The sequence below is a fragment of the Hemicordylus capensis genome, chromosome 13 (genome assembly GCF_027244095.1).
Source record: "Hemicordylus capensis ecotype Gifberg chromosome 13, rHemCap1.1.pri, whole genome shotgun sequence".
NCBI lineage: Eukaryota > Metazoa > Chordata > Lepidosauria > Squamata > Cordylidae > Hemicordylus > Hemicordylus capensis.
Window position 1 is genome coordinate 19,572,942 of NC_069669.1, and position 16,904 is coordinate 19,589,845.

General features: G+C 45.0%; 1 protein-coding gene across 22 annotated transcripts in view; it reads right to left on the minus strand.

Annotated features, from left to right (window-relative positions):
• SUN1 (Sad1 and UNC84 domain containing 1) overlaps nt 1–16,904 on the minus strand; it is a 63,241-nt gene that overhangs the window by 11,791 nt on the left and 34,546 nt on the right. For 10 of the 22 annotated variants that reach the window (XM_053276224.1, XM_053276218.1, XM_053276213.1 and 7 more), the window contains 10 exons: nt 15,473–15,556; nt 14,148–14,258; nt 12,273–12,371; nt 10,041–10,134; nt 8,813–8,871; nt 7,717–7,871; nt 4,773–5,009; nt 3,562–3,648; nt 2,848–2,891; nt 1,018–1,156 (listed from right to left, as the gene is read on the minus strand). In XM_053276224.1, coding sequence (XP_053132199.1) covers nt 1,018–1,156; nt 2,848–2,891; nt 3,562–3,648; nt 4,773–5,009; nt 7,717–7,871; nt 8,813–8,871; nt 10,041–10,134; nt 12,273–12,371; nt 14,148–14,258; nt 15,473–15,556 — 1,109 coding nt within the window. The remainder of the gene's footprint in view (nt 1–1,017; nt 1,157–2,847; nt 2,892–3,561; nt 3,649–4,772; nt 5,010–7,716; nt 7,872–8,812; nt 8,872–10,040; nt 10,135–12,272; nt 12,372–14,147; nt 14,259–15,472; nt 15,557–16,904) is intronic. The other 12 variants (XM_053276220.1, XM_053276227.1, XM_053276226.1 and 9 more) reach the window with 5 other exon arrangements.

Here is a 16,904-nt window from a genome sequence, read left to right on the forward strand (position 1 = left end):
GTTAAGAAAACGTTATCACGCCATCTATCTTACTTCCACTTCAACAGCATGATGTTTGGATTTCCAGCCTTAGCTATTCACTGTAGCCTTTCATGTCTACTTACTAAGTTGTATACCTTCAGAACCTAGATAAAGCTTAGACCCTTTGGCTTTAGCCCAGGCCAGGATCCAAAGAAAAATGAAACCTGTGCTAGGAATCTAAGGGGAAATTATGTTTGCTTTCCCCTTCAAATGCTTCCTCCATACCAAAATGGAAAACTGCTTTTGGAACAGAGTTTCAAAAGGAATTTATTATATATCACAGGGTCAGCTGTTCAAAGAAAAGAGCCAAATATCCCACTAAGCAGCTCTTTGGATCTTGGCTTCAGAATCCATTAATCCTTGTCTTCAATGGGAGCAATAAACACTAATAAAAATGCCAAATTACTACAGAACCAGTAGATTTTCTGCTACTGACCGATGTACCACTGCCTGCCCACAGCAACTGATGGGCCATCCATATGTTCGCAGACCATCCTGTGAACCTCAGAATCTAACAGCAGAGATTCTCAAACTTGGGTCTCCAGATGTTGTTGGGACTACAACTTCCATCATCCCTTTGGCCATGGTAGCTGAGGATGATGGGAGTTGCACTCCAAAAACAACAACAACAAATATTTATATACCGCTTTTCAACAAAAGTTTCCAAAGCGGTTTACACAGAAAAGAAATAAATAAATAAGATGGCTCCCTGTCCCCAAAGGGCTCACAACATAATGGGAATCCAAGTCTGAGAACCCCATTGTACAGTACAGTCTACTGTGCAACCATTTCCATCTGTAGTTTCATGTATGCCCAGGAATTATACCTCGGTTGCAAAAGGCTGCATCAGAACTAGGGGCTTGAAGGAGCTACAGAGCGTGTTTGGGGAGCTTGGAAATCCTTCCACAGGTGACCCACATTGTGAAGATTACGGGGTCACCACAAAGACTGCAAGGTTTTGAGCTGCATTAGTTAAGCGGTCCCTTCTGAACGTACCTTTTCGTGAAGGGTGTCTATTCTGTCACAGCTGGTTTTCACTCCCTGCAGACTGAGCAGTTCCAATTTCATCTGCGACAACTCCAGTTCTAGACGTTTGATCTTGGAGAAGAGGTGCTGGTTTTGTTCATCGCTGTCACTGACACACAACAAAGACAGAGGTGCCTGGCTGCATCAGATCCAAGGAAGTCCAGCATCCTGCTTCACACAGTGGCCAAACCAGATGCCTCTGAGAAGCCCACTGAGCAGGGCAGAGGTGGCAGAAGCCTCCCAAGCTGCCCTCCCTGCCGCCGCTCAAGCAACTGGTGTTCAAACTAGTTCCATACCACCTCAAACATGGAGGGGGTGCCACGGAGGCATCCTGACTAAGGGCCAGTGATCGAACTATCCTTGGTGCAACATTCTAGGATCTGAGCGCTAACATCTACCTGCCTCCAGGGCAGTGCGTTAAGGACACCCACCACCCTTGGGACTGAGCTATTTCTCTTAAAAAATGTTTATAGGAACATAGGAAGCTGCCTTATATTGAGTTAGACTATCGGCTCATCTTTGCAGGAGACCTGGAAGAGGAGATGGAGGGAGGCGTAGCAGGTGCCACTCACCATTTCCTCTGCCACTACTCTGGGCAAACATCCAAAGCCACCCAAGGTTTTTTTTAAAAAGACGTTTCTATAGATATAACGGTGTGAACTCTTTTTAAAAATTTAATTTGATATCATATAAAGGGTATGAAAGGACATTTCATTCCAATGGCTGCTTTAAAGCAGTTGTGTGATGGGAGACATAAGAACCGCCCAAGGAGGCCCATCTAGTCCAGCATCCTGTTTCACACAGTGGCCCCACCAGATGCTGCTGGAAGCCAACAGGTAAGAGCAGAGGGCAGGCCCTCACTCCTGCTGCTACTCCCTTGCAACTGGTACTCAGAGGCATCCTGCCTTTGAGGCTGGAGATGGCCTATAGCCTTCAACTAGTAGCCGTTGATAGACCTCTCCTCCATGAAGTTATCCAAACCCCTCTTAAAGCCATCCAGGCAAATTACTTCCGTTTGTTGGTCCTAAATTTCCTGCCAATCAATTTCATGGGATGACCCCTGGTTCTAGTGTTATGTGAGAGGGAAGAGAATTTCTCTCTATCCACTTTTTCCACACCATGCATGATTTTATAGACCTCTATCATGTCTCCCCGCAGTCATCTTTTTTCTAAACTAACTAGCCCCAGGTATTGTAGCCTTGCCTCATAAGAAAGGTGCTGAAGGCCCCTGATCATCTTGGTTGCCCTCTTCTACACCTTTTCCAATTCTACAATGTCCTTCTTTAGATGTGGTGACCAGAATCATACGCAGTACTCGGTTTCTATTCACCTGGCTACATAGGTGAATAGACTACATAGAACATCTACATACATGTAGTCTACATAGAACAGACTACATAAAAACGGTTTCTATTCACCTGACTATATAGTTCCATGTCAAAATGGTAGCAAGCTAGTGGAGGACCACAACTTGAATTTGATGAAGACTTCTAAGATCTATTCTCACAGCATATGCTTTAAAGCAATGAAAATAAGTACACTGTTAACATAAGAGGATTGCTGGCAAGACATTAAATTCTCATTGTCACAGTGGGATTGCAAAATACATTTCTAGAAGGTGCTACAGAACTCTAGAACTGTATTGCAAGTGGAGGGTCGTCACACTGACGACTACTCAGTATTTAAAACCACACTCTCTCACCGTGACATTCATAGTGGTAGTAGCCACTATCCATTTAGAGGGCATTTTCTACCATTTGGTGACCAATTCGCAACTGAGCATACCAGCTGTAGTCATACCTCATTGTTCTTGCTTTGGTAAGATCAAGTTCCTTTTGGATGCCCTAAAACACAGTAAGATGTTGTTAAAACCACATGCATTCTACTAAGTTGAATTATAAAATGGGAAACTGCGTAGGAAGATTCCCAGCCAGCCAACTTGGGATTTGCAAAAGCAGAAGATGGGGAACTATTTCAGGGGACCCTCAATATTATGGGAAAGCCTTATTAAACCCATCTTCCTGATGGTAGAGTAAATGTTCTCTTTGCATGGTGGAAGAGGCTGGACTCCAGCTGGGAGCTGCATGTGACTTGGAGAAATCCTTCTTAAATGATTCTAAGGTGGTTGTTACTGTAATCCAACGCCTGTCAATTAACTCTACATATGGCTATGGGGGAAGGGGGGAAAGTCAGAGAAAAGGAGGGCACAATCCTATCTACACATGCAAGACCACACATGACATATGGTCACATCTGCCATGCAAGTCTCTTGTTCACAAGACTGAAATTTGGGGTTTTAAAATCATATTTTCACTAGGGCCTTTTGAAAAGTGAAAAATCCTTCCCTCTTCTTGCTTATCCAGAATAAACTTGGATTGATCTAATCCTCTCTCTTGCATTATCACAAGACATTTCATAATTTCTAGTACTTTATGGAGAATTTAGCATTATCTTAAACAGGTGTGTTGGGATGGCATGGGATTGATTATCCATTTCTTAACAGACTACTAGTACCTCTGATTTTTCAGAAAGTTTTGCAAGGAGATCTTCTAAAACTGCAATGCGCCATTCGTGTTCTTGATGCAAGGCCAAAAAGTCATGCTTTAAAGACAAAACAGAAAAGCTTTAAAGGTCATTGGCTTATTGGAGACTATAGATTTCTTTGAGATTCTTCTCATATTTAAATCCTGTGTAGCTTCTGAACGTGCAACCCAGAATAATATCTCTCCAAACTTAAAAGAGAATATTTAATACAGTGTCAAAAGGGAAAAGGTATCCTTTTAAAAACAATTCATGAAAAAAAGTACCCTTTTTTCTTGGAGAAGACCTGTACCAATATCAGGTGGAACTTTTTTTTTTTTTTTAAGCTACTTTAAATGTGTTGAATGACTTGTGCATGGCTCGTGGGCCTTGATTTTCATGGACGAGAGGTTTATCAAAGGCTACCTGTCTTGATGGCCACATGCTACCTCCAGGTTTGAAGGCCAGACACCTCCAAATATCAGCTGAAGGGAGCCATGGTGGGAGAGTGGGCACACCTTCATCGCCTGGTTGTTGGGTTTTGCAGAGACATCGGGTGGGCCACTGTGGGAAACAGGATGCCGGAATAGATGGGGCTTGGGCCTGATCCAGCAGGGCTGTTCTTCTGTTCTTTCCCCCCTTTGGATAGCAGCAGACGTCACCCTCCCTACTCCATGGCATATCATTGACTATTAAAGTTCCTTCCAGTTTCAAGAGCAGAATGCCATGGGGGCAGAGGGGTGAGCAGGAGACCTGCTGAAGAAGAGGCACAAGCCCCAAACAGCCTAGGCCCTGCCTACGTAGAGGTACTGTTCTGGCCAGAAAAACACAGCAATTTAACTCTGGGGCAGTCTTGATAGGAATTTGCATTGTGTATACTCACATTGCTGGTTTCACATCTGGATGTGCATTTTTCATGTTAACATCTCACATTTAAACTAACTTATTGGTTGAACGGAGTGCTTGCTGTGTGAACAACTAAAATTTAATTTGCTAGACCAATGGAGGAGTCATTATCCTCCACTGCAAGCTGAAATTTCTTGTGCTCCAGCCACACAAATTTGAATTCCCCATATTAGTTTTCTTTCCTAAATATCCTGCTCGTAAAGAGTGTCACAGAGGAAGAGGAGTTGTTTTTTAAATGACAAGTCTACAATGATTGCACTGCATCCCCAAGACATAAGAAACAGTTACAAACACATTACCGTGGTGTGTGTTGTTTCATCAGGTTTCCTTCCGCTAATATGCTGGGCCACGACGTTTTTTATAAGCATCAACATTTCACTTTTATCGTTCATCTGGGTGACCTGATCCTGGAAATTCTGCAGCAGGAGCAGCATTTTGCCATATTCTTCATCCCGATGATGCCACCTCTCAGACATGAAGGCCATCTGCTCTTCCAGCTCCCTCATACGACTCGAGTCAAAGAACTTTGTGGTTTCCTAAAACATGGTTTAAAAGGGCAATTTATTCCTTTCATTCCTGCCAGATGCCATTACATGCAAAACCAAGGTGTAATGGTAGCACTGCACACACAAGTGTGTGTGTGTGTGTGTGTGTGTGTGTGTGTGTGTGTGTGTGTGTGTGTGAGAGAGAGAGAGAGAGAGAGAGAGAGAGAGAGAGAGAGAGAGAGAGAACAGTTAAAGCTCACCCATGGCTAAATCCATCAAGTGTAGCTGGTCAATGCCAAGGCTGAGAGTTTGTGCAGATTTGCATCAGACGCGATGCGGAACCTTGGATAAAGCTGGGCTCCATGTGACGTCCCTGGGCTTCAGGAGCACAGGTATCCATTTAGGTTAAATTAAGCAGAGATTGGTCATGTCATCCGGTCCGATCAACCTCAGCTTCTTCCAAATGACTTGCTTCAGACAACCTGTGATCTGTACCCAAGGACTGAAGTGAGTTATAGATCTCGGGTTCTCTGAAGCAAGTTGTTTAGAGTAAACTGAGATTGACTGGTTCAGACAACACGGCCAATCTCTGCTTGTTTTAAATAGGATGTAGATACTTGCATGGGGATGGGGGTGGGTGGGTGAATGAATGTGCACTCCTAAAGCCCAGGGACATCACACAGAGCCTGGCTTCACCAGAGGTTCCATGCCATGTCTGAAGCAGCCCTTAGAATCTGCCAGTTGATCCAGAAATCCCCAGCAGACAGCTCAGGACCGGTTTAAAGCATGGTTTGGCCACTGGGGCCATGTTTGCGGCTCACAAGCCCCCTTCTCTCTTCCCTGGCTTGCGAAACTTATTAAGAGTCTGTTGTTACATCTAATTGCAAACTATAGTTTGCCTCCAAACCAGAAATGGAAACTTGGGTCAAACTGCAGTTTCTGGTTCAGGTTTAGGGGCAAACTCTGGTCTGCAGTAACCACAGTTTGCCTCATGTGGTTGTTAACAGCAAACCACAGTTACTGCTGATGTCTGAACTACATCCCTGTCTTGGAAAGGCTCATGTATTTAGGCTGTGGAGCTATGAAACCTTAAAAAGAGACTACACATACCCCAGCTCACAATCACCTTTCCCCTCAATATGTTCCATGATCACATGTTGATTGAGCCCTCCTTCTACTCTGTATATTTGTAGCGCTTATACTACTTTTTGTGCTAAATTACACACACACACACACACACACACACACACACACACACACACACAGAGCAGAATGTGAATGTAATATATGCACACCACACACCTAGTACTGATTTTCATAATTTATTCCATGTGAAATATACGCCACAAGTAAGGTTTAAGCAGTATATCCAAATCCAAACTGTAGGTCACCAAATGACAATGCCCCGATTGATTGATTTATTATTAGAAACCTTTAATATACTGCCCACTCTGAAAACTCTGGGTGGTGCACAAAAACATGTAAACAAGGCAACATTAAAAAACTAAAGTGACTAACAAAAAACAAATAGATTTCCACCAGCTTCTGATTTCCATCAGCTTCTATGGGCTATAAAGTTGGGTGATATCAAAACATAGACTGCACAACATGTCCTCCTTGCTTTTGTTAATCTGTAAAGCATCATGCATGTTGACGGGCTATATCAATATCTACAAACATGCCAGCATAGTGACCCTTGCAGTAGGGGTCACTCCTAGTATGCAGTTGCTGTCTTCCTTGTGTGTGTGTTTTTTTTTAAAACACTGCAAACCCTTAAGGAACCACTTCTCATTGCTTTTGCTGTGTAAAACTGCTTTGAGAATTCCTGCTGTTGATCAGCAGTTTATAAAAAGCCTGGCTAACCAAGATGATCAAGGGCGTAGAGCACCTTCCTTACGAGGCAAGGCTACAACACCTGGGCTATTTAGTTTAGAAAAAAGACGACTGTGGGGAGACATGAGAAGAGGTCTAGAAAATCATGCATGGTGTGGAGAAAGTGGAGAGCGAGAGAAATTCTTCTCCCTCTCACATAACACTAGAACCAGGGGTCATCCCATGAAACCGATTGCCAGGAAATTTAGGACGAGCAAACAGAGGTACTTTTTCACACAATGCATAATCCACTTGTGGAATTCTCTGCCACAAGATCAGGTGACAGCCAACAACCTGGATAGCTTTAAGAGGGGTTTGGATAACTTCATGGAGGAGAGGTCTATCATCGGCTACTAGCCAGAGGGCTATAGGCCACCTCCAGCCTCAAAGGCAGGATGCCTCTGAGTACCAGCTGCAGGGGAGTAACAGCAGGAGAGAGGGCATGCCCTCAGCTCCTGCCTGTGGCTTCCAGCAGCATCTGGTGGGCCACTGTGCGAAACAGGATGCTGGACTAAATAGGCCTCCTTGGGCCTGATCCAGCAGGGCTGTTCTTATGTTCTTATAAATATTTCAGATATCTAGTTACAAACATGCAGACATATGGCTAGCACCATGTCAGATCATTCTCAATCTCCTCTGTTCAACAGATCAGGTCCTCATTTGCAAATGGATAGACTGGAGGTAGTCATCCAATATGGCACAGGTCCTCAAACTTGGGTCCCCAGATGTTGGACTACAGCTCCCATCATTCCCAGTCACAATGACCTTTGGGATTATGGGAGTTGTACTCCCACATCTGGGAACCCATGTTTGAGTATCCCTGTCACATGAAACAGGATAAGCCCTGGAACTGAATGTGAAGACGACTTTTAAAGACATTGCTTACATCTGCATGCTGAAAAGCATGAGGTGAATCAGGCCGAGGCTCAATGTCCTTTGCAGAGTCTTCCCACCTGTACATTCTGGGTATGCTTTGCATACTTGTCCAATTCAGAGCTGGCAATAAGGAAAGGAAACCTTCCGAGCCCCAATGCCATAAACCTGAGGCAAGAAAAGAAGAAAAACCAAAGACACAAAGATCCTGTTAAGAGAAAAGGTCTGATTTCATGACTTTTTAAAAGAAAAACAAAAGTTCAACAAAACAAAACTTCAATGAAGCATGAAGCATCAGATCAACACCTCCAACCACAAATTGCTCCCCTTCGGAATTCAGACATTAAATCATGGAAGTCCTTCTTCCTTGACTTTGTGTTTTATGTAATGGATTTACACAGGTGGGCCTTATTATCTACGGGGGTGCCGTTCTCGGCTGAAGCTGCAGATAGTGAAACCATGAGAAAATGAAACCATGAGAAAATGAAAATTGAGGCAATGGGAATCGGGCAGTTAGGTTCTGGGAGTCTAAAGGAATGGCTAAAAACTGAAGAAATAATTGAAAGTAAGTGCTCTGCGTGTCCCAGCTGTCCAGCAATGCCCACCCCCGCCACAATTCCACAAAAAGTTGTGGGGAAATCTCCCCCCCGCCGCCAGAAGAGCCACAAAATGGCTCTGCACTGCAAAACAGTGGCTGGAAATTACCTCAGGGGACATTTCAAGCTACCTAGGAACTGCGGATATGTGGTTTTTAACCCTTTTATTTACGTCTACCAAGGTTGGGTGTCAACTGCTGGACCGCAAGTAATGAGGCCCACCTGTGTGAGCTGTCTTTGCACCATTTAGGTCTTCAAGGTGGTTTGCAAACGCAACTGAATAAAGTTTCCCCCCAGCCACTGCAGGAGTGGGCTTCAACATAGAGGTCTTCCACCCAAGAACAAATGTACAGATTCCCTCAGTCCAAACACTGTATCTACTCTAGAGGGCCAATATCCTCTTGAGTGGATGGCGGTTAGAACCCTTGCAGGAGGAAACTCCCCACTTCCTCGCCAATGTCAGTGGCAGTTCTGGTTGCCTTGTGGCAGATATATTTCCACCTTTCTACTTACCCAACAGCAACAATAGTGGAAGGAGACACAACAACAACCTGAACATCTTTGGAAGGCATCTGGAAAGCAGGAATTTCATTGTAAACACATTTGCTCACTGCAATTAGTTGCCGAAATGTGTTAGGCATGTGGTCAACATACAAAGCTGTAAAGGCTAATTGATTCTAAGGCTCAGTTTGAAACTGTGCTCTATCCCTCAATTTCAATACACCACATTATATCAACAACGTGATGATTGGGTAGTCTGCAGTTTATTCACAAAGGCTGACAGAGAACAGCAGGAGACATGAGATCAGGAATTCCCAACCCTGGGTCCCAGACATTGATGGGCTACAATTCCCATTAGCTGTGAGCACTGTTGCGAGCCACATATATGCGCAGCACACATATAATTTTTAAAAGTCTATGAAAAATTAAGCACGGTAAATAATTTTTTAAATTGTAAACTGCCCTGAGCCATTTTGGAAGGGCGGTATATAAATCAAATAAAAATAAAAATAAAAATAAAATAAAACTTTCGAAAAACTAGGAAGTAAGATTCATTGAAGCCAAAACTGTCGGACACACTCTCCTGTTTACAGATATTATGCAGAGAGACTATGTATGAATTTTATTACACACAGGGAGGCTGAAATTCCGTAGGCTCGTTCACACAACCACTAAGTGGGTAGGACAAGCATCCTAGCCAGATTTGGGAGCTGTGTGCATTCCTGAGTAAAAAACAAGGTAGCAGGCAAGGAGCGCGAGAGTCTGCTAAGTGTCATCTGGGCCAGATGGTTTTTCTTCCTACCTCGTTCAAAAGCTGTGGATGGAATCTGACTAGTCGAGCACGTTTGTCCTACCCAGCCGACACTTAACAGCTCACGCTCCCCACCTCCTTCCTTGGTTTTTACTTGCACATGACTGAAAATCGAGAGTGTGCCAACCTCCCAAAACGGAATAGGATACTTGTCCTACACTGTTAACAGTTGCGTGAACAAAGCCTTATAATTCTCGAGCAAGCTCAGCAACTCAACAAAAACAAATTTTTGCAGTGTAGAAGACTTAATTCATGAACTAGGATAAGCGAAGTTGCTTGGGTTGAAACTCCTCGATTCCACTGGCGTCAACGAGACAGAGTCATCTTCAAGAACTCTGAATAGTTTACCGCCAGAGTGTGCGATACATAACCGGATCTACAAAAACGCTTAACACATACGATCAAGTTGAGTTCAAAATCCTGACCAACCTTGTAAGAAGAAATACATTCAGTAAAGAGACCAGGGTCACAAACTGATACCATCCAGTTCCAAGCCACCAAAACACTCCTGCAGCTGCCTTCCCTAGAAGAGAACAGACACAGCGGATGAACGGGGAACGCAATCACGCGGGGCAGTCATTTTCAAACTCTCAGCCCTCAGGGAAAACCTCTCCAAGTCAGTGTGCCTGCCAAGGAACCCCTGTGCACAGCAGAGGATTCGGGGGCAACACACCTTCAATTCACACAGGGCATTGGTTAGGCCTCTTGGGTTCTCCTATTGCCCTGTGTGAAAGGCGAGTGTACCTTAGAACATAGCCAACACACCCCTGCCGCGGTACATTGCAAGGGATGGTGTGCAGTGTTGGTCTTTTAAAGGTGGATTGTGCACCAAGCACATCGACATTTCCCTGGAAAAAGAGTTTGAAAACCACTGGCTCAGGAAGAGACTGGGCAGAAGAGAATATGCATTGCTCCACACACAGATTTCCAAGTGGATGGATATGGGTAAATGCAACACACATGCAGGTTTTCTTTTTAAACAGATCAGTCTGTAGCACCTTCACACTATCGGTTCTATATTAGTGACCTGGAATAGCACACCCCAAAATTAAGTCATGCAGCGGAGAGTTTTAGTAAAGCAGCAACTGAAGACTGACAATGATAAAAGCATGATGCCCGTTAAGAGCATGCAGGCGATATTACTCAGTGCAGTAATGGAAGCCCTAGCAGAGCGAGATGAAGCCGCATGCCTGAGCTTAAGCAGAATGACGGAGAGTCAGTATTCCCGATGATGAGGCTGCAGCTCAGTGGCGGAGCCTCTGCTTGGCAGGCAGGAGCTCCCAGCTTCAATCCCTGGCAGCATCTCCAGGTGGGACTGGAAAGAGCCCTGCCTGAAACCGTGGAGAGCCTCTGCCAGTCGGAGCAGACAGTACTGAGTTAGAGGGACCCATGGTTTGAGCCGGTAGGAGGCAGCTACCTATGTTCAGTCCTCCACTCAGTACTGGAAGCAGCCAATTTATATCATGTGTGCTGGGCTATTTAGAAAATGTGAGTGCGCACACAAGACTTTAGGACTAAGAAAACAACAGGCGCAGCCAAAATTAGAGTGGAAGAGAACCCCAAAGGCTGCTTGAAAAGAGATGCATTCCCTACGTATAAAGCACCAGAGGCCCCCGTGGTCCGTCCTTGACATCCCCAGACAGGGCTGCCTAAGAACCCCACTGGAGGGTTGCTGCCAGGCAGTGTAAACGCCACCAAGCTCGATGGTCCAATTTCGAAGAAGGCTGCTTCAGAGGTTTCCTTGCACTGTGATAGAAACGTGAACACTAGAGCTCTACATGCGTTTCTCATCCTCCTTCACACGGGAGTGCCAAACACTCAAAGTCGAGGAAGGCTGGACCAGAGAGGGTGGCAGAGTAGATGGCTAAGCAGAAAGAGCAATGCTAGAAGGATGCAAAGGTTGCAGTGACGGGGCAGGGTCACAAACCCATCAGGGAGCAAAGCTGCTCTTGTGCTAGTGAGCATGAATGGCCCCTTTGCTAAGCAGGGTCTGCCTTGGTTTGCATTTGGATGGGAGACTACACATAAGCACTGCCTGCTGCGGGATATTCCCCTTAGGGGAAGGGACCACCACTCAGTGGTAGAGCACCTTCTTGCATGCAGAAGATCCCAGGTTCAATTCCCAGCATCTCCAGGTAGGTTGGGAAGGTCGGCCACCTGAAAGCCTGGAGAGCCACTTCCAGTCAAGGCAGACAATACTGAGGTAGATGGAACAGGGGTCTGACTCGGCATAAGGCAGCTTCTGAGATTCCCGTGACTGGTGCCGAGGAACAGCTGAGTGTCTCCCCTAGGTAACCTCTGGTTCAGACTAAGGGGCAATGACAAACTCTGGGCGTAGACAGGAGGAAACAGAAGTGGTTGGTTCCTCCTGGTCACCTGGCTCTCGAAAAAGGTTTTCCCCACAGATTTCGGCAGACTGGCTTGAAGGGCTCCCAGCCCACCCCCACCCCACCACTAAGCAGCTGTTCTGATGGAACCTCGTGACAATGAAATGGAAGTGCTTTCTGCAAAGGAAATATGTGTCATTGGAAGCTGCCCTGAGGGCCACAGCTCACACTCATAATCCAGATGAGCACATCTACTGCAAGATGCCAACATGCTTCAAAAGGCAGAACATGCATGCAGAGACACAAATCAGATTATTAAGAATAAAAAAATAACCTGGAGATACCACAGCCAGCCAAAGGAGCAATAAAACCTTCCTGGACACAAACCATCCTGCTGCTCCTATTCTTTGCAAAGTATGAAGCAAAAAGTAACCTAGTACAACACAAATGAAAATGGACATGGAAAAACCAGAAGCAGGGTTTGCAATGATAACCAAACACCCCGATTTTTACAGTCAGTGCACATACACAATAACACACCCCACTAGCATTACTGCAGAGAAAAACAGGAGAAAACATTATAAACAAATATTCAATTTTCTAGTTTAACAAGGATCAATTGTCCATGGTTTTATTAACATGTTTCTTAAAAATATAAGACTGGGGCTGAGAGATAAACTTATTGTTATATGGGGGGCGGGGAACCCTACTGCTAAGCAGCATTAAAAAAAATTAATCTCCTTCAAGTTAATCATTTTATTATGATTTTCTAATGTTCATGAAAAGACAGTTTTGTTTCTGAGGCTGGAAATAAGAATTTAGAGAGAAGGGTTTCAGTCTCATATGGACAGAATTACTGAGAAAGAGTAATGTGGAAATGAAGTTATACAGGACCGAGCCAGGATTTTTTGAATTCAGTGACAGCAATACTGAGCATGACACAGATATAAAGGAAACACCTCATCTACAACTGGGATCTCGCTGAATTAGTTATTTCTCCCAAATGTCCGTTCCCTTATGGTTGAGGGGAAAGTGAAGTGGGGCTTGGGCATCTGAGCCAGAGTGGTGTAGTGCTTAGAGCAAGTCTGCACAACTTCAGCTCTCCAGCAGCTGTTAGACTACAATTCCCATCATCCCCAGCCTCAGTGGCCAATCGGGATGATGGGAGTCATAGTTGTATAACTGCAGAAGGGCAACGTTCACTGGGTGACCTTGAACCAGCCACCAGTTCTCAGCTTGACCTACATCACAGGGCTGAGGGAAGCCTAACATGGGAAGTGGAGAGAGCCCTGAACATGGTTTCCTAAGTGATCCTACTGGTTATATTAGCAAACAAGCACACTTTTAATGGCTTGGAGAGAGTCTAGCATATTCATTATAGCTTTTTACATTCAAGTTCCATAGGGTGGATTCACAGGACCCACTGAAAGTCGGTAAGAAGTCCAGGAGAGTGTGCACACTCCCATGTGGGGAATTGTCTGAACCCATCCAAGTCTGGTTGGCAACCAGCCAATTTGATGTTTCTAACCAAGGGTTGACGTTGCCTTGACAAAGTCGGTAACAAGTCTGGTCAGCCAGTTGCTAACTGGACTGGGGTGAATTCGGACGACATGCTGCACAGAAGCACACACGTTGTGGAAACCTCAAATTCTTATGGGAATTGTTCTTATTGGCTTTGGGGGTGGTGGGGGTGTCTTGTGAACCTGCCCCCAGCATTCTTTGGCATGAACTTATACCTGCCTCTTTCAGAAAGCAACGACTAAAACAATGATTAGATCCATTTCAATTAAAAAAAGATGTAGATCTCTTTTTGCAAAAGCCTCTTTTCTGTTCTATCAGAATATATGCTAAGATTCTCACTTTCCATTTACTGTTTTCATCTTTAGCATGCAATGCTCTACCATAATTAATTGCATAATTAGCATGCAATGCTCTACCATAACTGTCTAAGGTTCTGCAACATCTGCAAAACAGGGATTATCTGTGCCAAGCTTCCCTTGTGAGAGGTCAACCTAAAGTTGTAGCAAAAGGTGGAATGTGTTGGCTGGCAGAGCCTCTACTCTTCACAGTCTATTCAGACTAATCTGCTTTGCAAGAAAGCTTGAAAGAAAGAAAAAAAGCAATAAGAGTGATTGACAATAGAGAGGTTATGAAGAACCCAAATAAATAAATAAATAAATAACACAAAAACAAAACGGTGCAAGTCAACCTGCGTAAGAAAAGATGTGCCAAATGGTCCTTGCTACTCTGTAGGACCTGGAGGATTGCATGCGGGCTGCTGTGTGTGTTTCGAGGTGTTTCTTCCCCTTACAGTCATCACCTGTTGGTTGTGGTAACAGTCAGTTAATACGACAAGTTCACTAGGAAAACCTGCAGCAAGACAGAGCCGTGCTGGGGACGTCAAAGAATGTATTCCCCAACTATCCCTGAAGCCTGCGGGGGCCGCACATTTGAGGGGTCCGAAGAAGGGGCACTGTAGAGCATGCTCCAGGATATAAAGCAGCACCCCTTCCCCACAGCCCTTGGGTGCCTTTTTGCCTCTAGTCTACTGAACGAGGGAGGAAGCAGCCATGCAACGGGGGAGGGAAGGGCAGGCAAGAGTTCAGGCCTCATGGCGGCCCATGAGCCAGCGGGGGGGTGGGGGTGGGGGTTGGCACCATCTCAAGAGACAAACGCTCATTGAGGGTTTTGACAAGCTCTACACCCCGAGAGATGGAAAAGAGGTGGTCACATTGCAATCCATTTAGAGTGTGCTCCTGCTTTTCTTGGCCTGGCCATCAGGCCTGCAGTGGCCCAATTTGTAATGGTGTGTGAAAAGCTTTGAGAAGTTTTAGACACACAAAAACTACTACAGAAGTTTGTTGATGTTGTCAGAGGAATGGACATGAAAGCTGGCAGGAACGTCCTCCAAAGATGACTCCAGAGAGAGAGAGAGAGAGAGAGAGAGAGAATGGATACACAACCATTTGGTTCATTGGCACTACCCTGACCCTTTCCTCTGCAAAATGACTGCAATCCTACCCTAAGCGTTTTGGGGTAGAGATAAAGAAGGGGTGAAAACACAGAGAAAGCTGTAAGTGGAACAATGCGACCACTTGTTTCTCATCTCTAGCAGGGCAGACGTTGCCAAGGATCACTATGAACATTCGTCCCCTGAGATGGCACCAGTGACCAAAATGGGAAGGGCTGGCTCATGGGCTACTGCTCTTACAAGCCCTTCTGCTCCTGCCTGGGCTTGCTACAAGCCACCCTAGCCACTTGTGGCACCCTTGCTGCAGACTGGCTAACCATGATTTGGTTTAGGTGATCATTAAAAGACTAAATCCGCACACCATTCATATCTATAAGCGCGAATGCTAAAGCCGTACGTCATGCAACAGAACTTAAGAAAAGTGATTTAGCAGACAGCTGAAGCCTCCTCGGAATGCACAAGGAATTGCAAACAATATGTAATGCCTTTCAAGCCACGACAGAACCATGGAATATCATTGCAACATCCAACCCAAGGATCAAAAGGTCTCAAGCTATACTTACACAAGGATTCCCCATTCATGCCCAGGTGGCCATCTTCCCTGAGAAATTCTTTTACATTCATACTCCCACAATAATTGGAGTGAGCTGCAAAAAAAGTACATGGGTTTTTCACATGCTGGAGGAAGGAGAGACAATCCAGAGGGCTCCTGCAGGTACACACGATGGACCACGTGTCACGTTCGCTTCTTTGAGTGGCAGCTTCCCAGGCTGCATTGCAATTGGCTTCAGAAACTCCCCTTTATTTAAGAAAACAGCTTGCCAGACAGAAAGTGGGAGGAGGGGGGAAAGGGAAAGGAACAATTTGGGCCAGGGGGTGGCAGGGAACCAGAGCCAAAAGTCTCACTGGGCTCTAATTCTACCACTCTCAGGACAAGGGCTGCTGCCCAACTTGGGTGGAGCACAACTCCCACCATCCCCAGCCACATTGGCCAATAAGTGGGGATGATGGAAGTTGTGCAGTCCTGCTCTGGTCTGTACCTGGATGAGAGAGAGAGGAGCCATTTAAAAAAAAATTATATCTACGCAAACTGCTTTGGGAACTTTTGTTGCAAAGTGTTATATAGATATTTGATGTATTCCCTAAGAGCAAGCAAATCACTCCATTTCGCTAGAAATTAAACCAAGGACATTTTAAGAAACCAACTCAGAAGTGGCTGGCATAGGAAGAGCGTGTGTCCCTTTTTATGGTTTTGTGTTTGGGGTAATATCTACTAACCCATGTTGCTTTTAGACAATTTTTACTTTCTAGTAGTGGTTCTGCTGGATTTCTCCCATAGAAGACTTGACATTTTGTAGACAAGGATACAACCACAGCTCAGAGGTAAGCACCTGCCTTGCATACAGAAGGGTCCTGGGTCCAAATCCTGACATCTCCACATTGGGTGGGAAAGGCCATGTCTGAAATCCTGAAGAACCACTGACAGACAGTTTTAGGAAATACTGAGCTGGACGGACCAGTGGTTCACCTCAGGATAAGAGCACTTCACATGTTCATAGAGATGCTCTCTCATGAAAAGCGAGTTAAAGGCCCAAAGATTTCAGTAAGTATTTTACTTTAGGACCTATCACTTTAATATATTTAGGTTTCTTACAGAAAATCAACAGCAAAAGAGAAAACAAGTACAAATTGATGTGAAAGGGTTTTCAAAACAACAACGGGCCCGTGCTGGGATTTGGTGTGTGTTTCCCAGACCTTGATCGTGCCTGGTGGAATTTTTAAAATATTTTCCTCTGAATAGCAGACCACCAGGTCATGCCATCATCTCCTCTGCGACTCCTCAGTTTCAAAAGAGATTTGCCATGTGGTATAGGGCAGGGGGCGGCTGCTGCTTGAGGAACATTGGAACCCCCTCCCATGCGCAGAATTGGAGACTATATATGGGCCCAGTTTTTTCTTAACAAGTTACAGCCAGATCTGGGCTCCTGCACATTG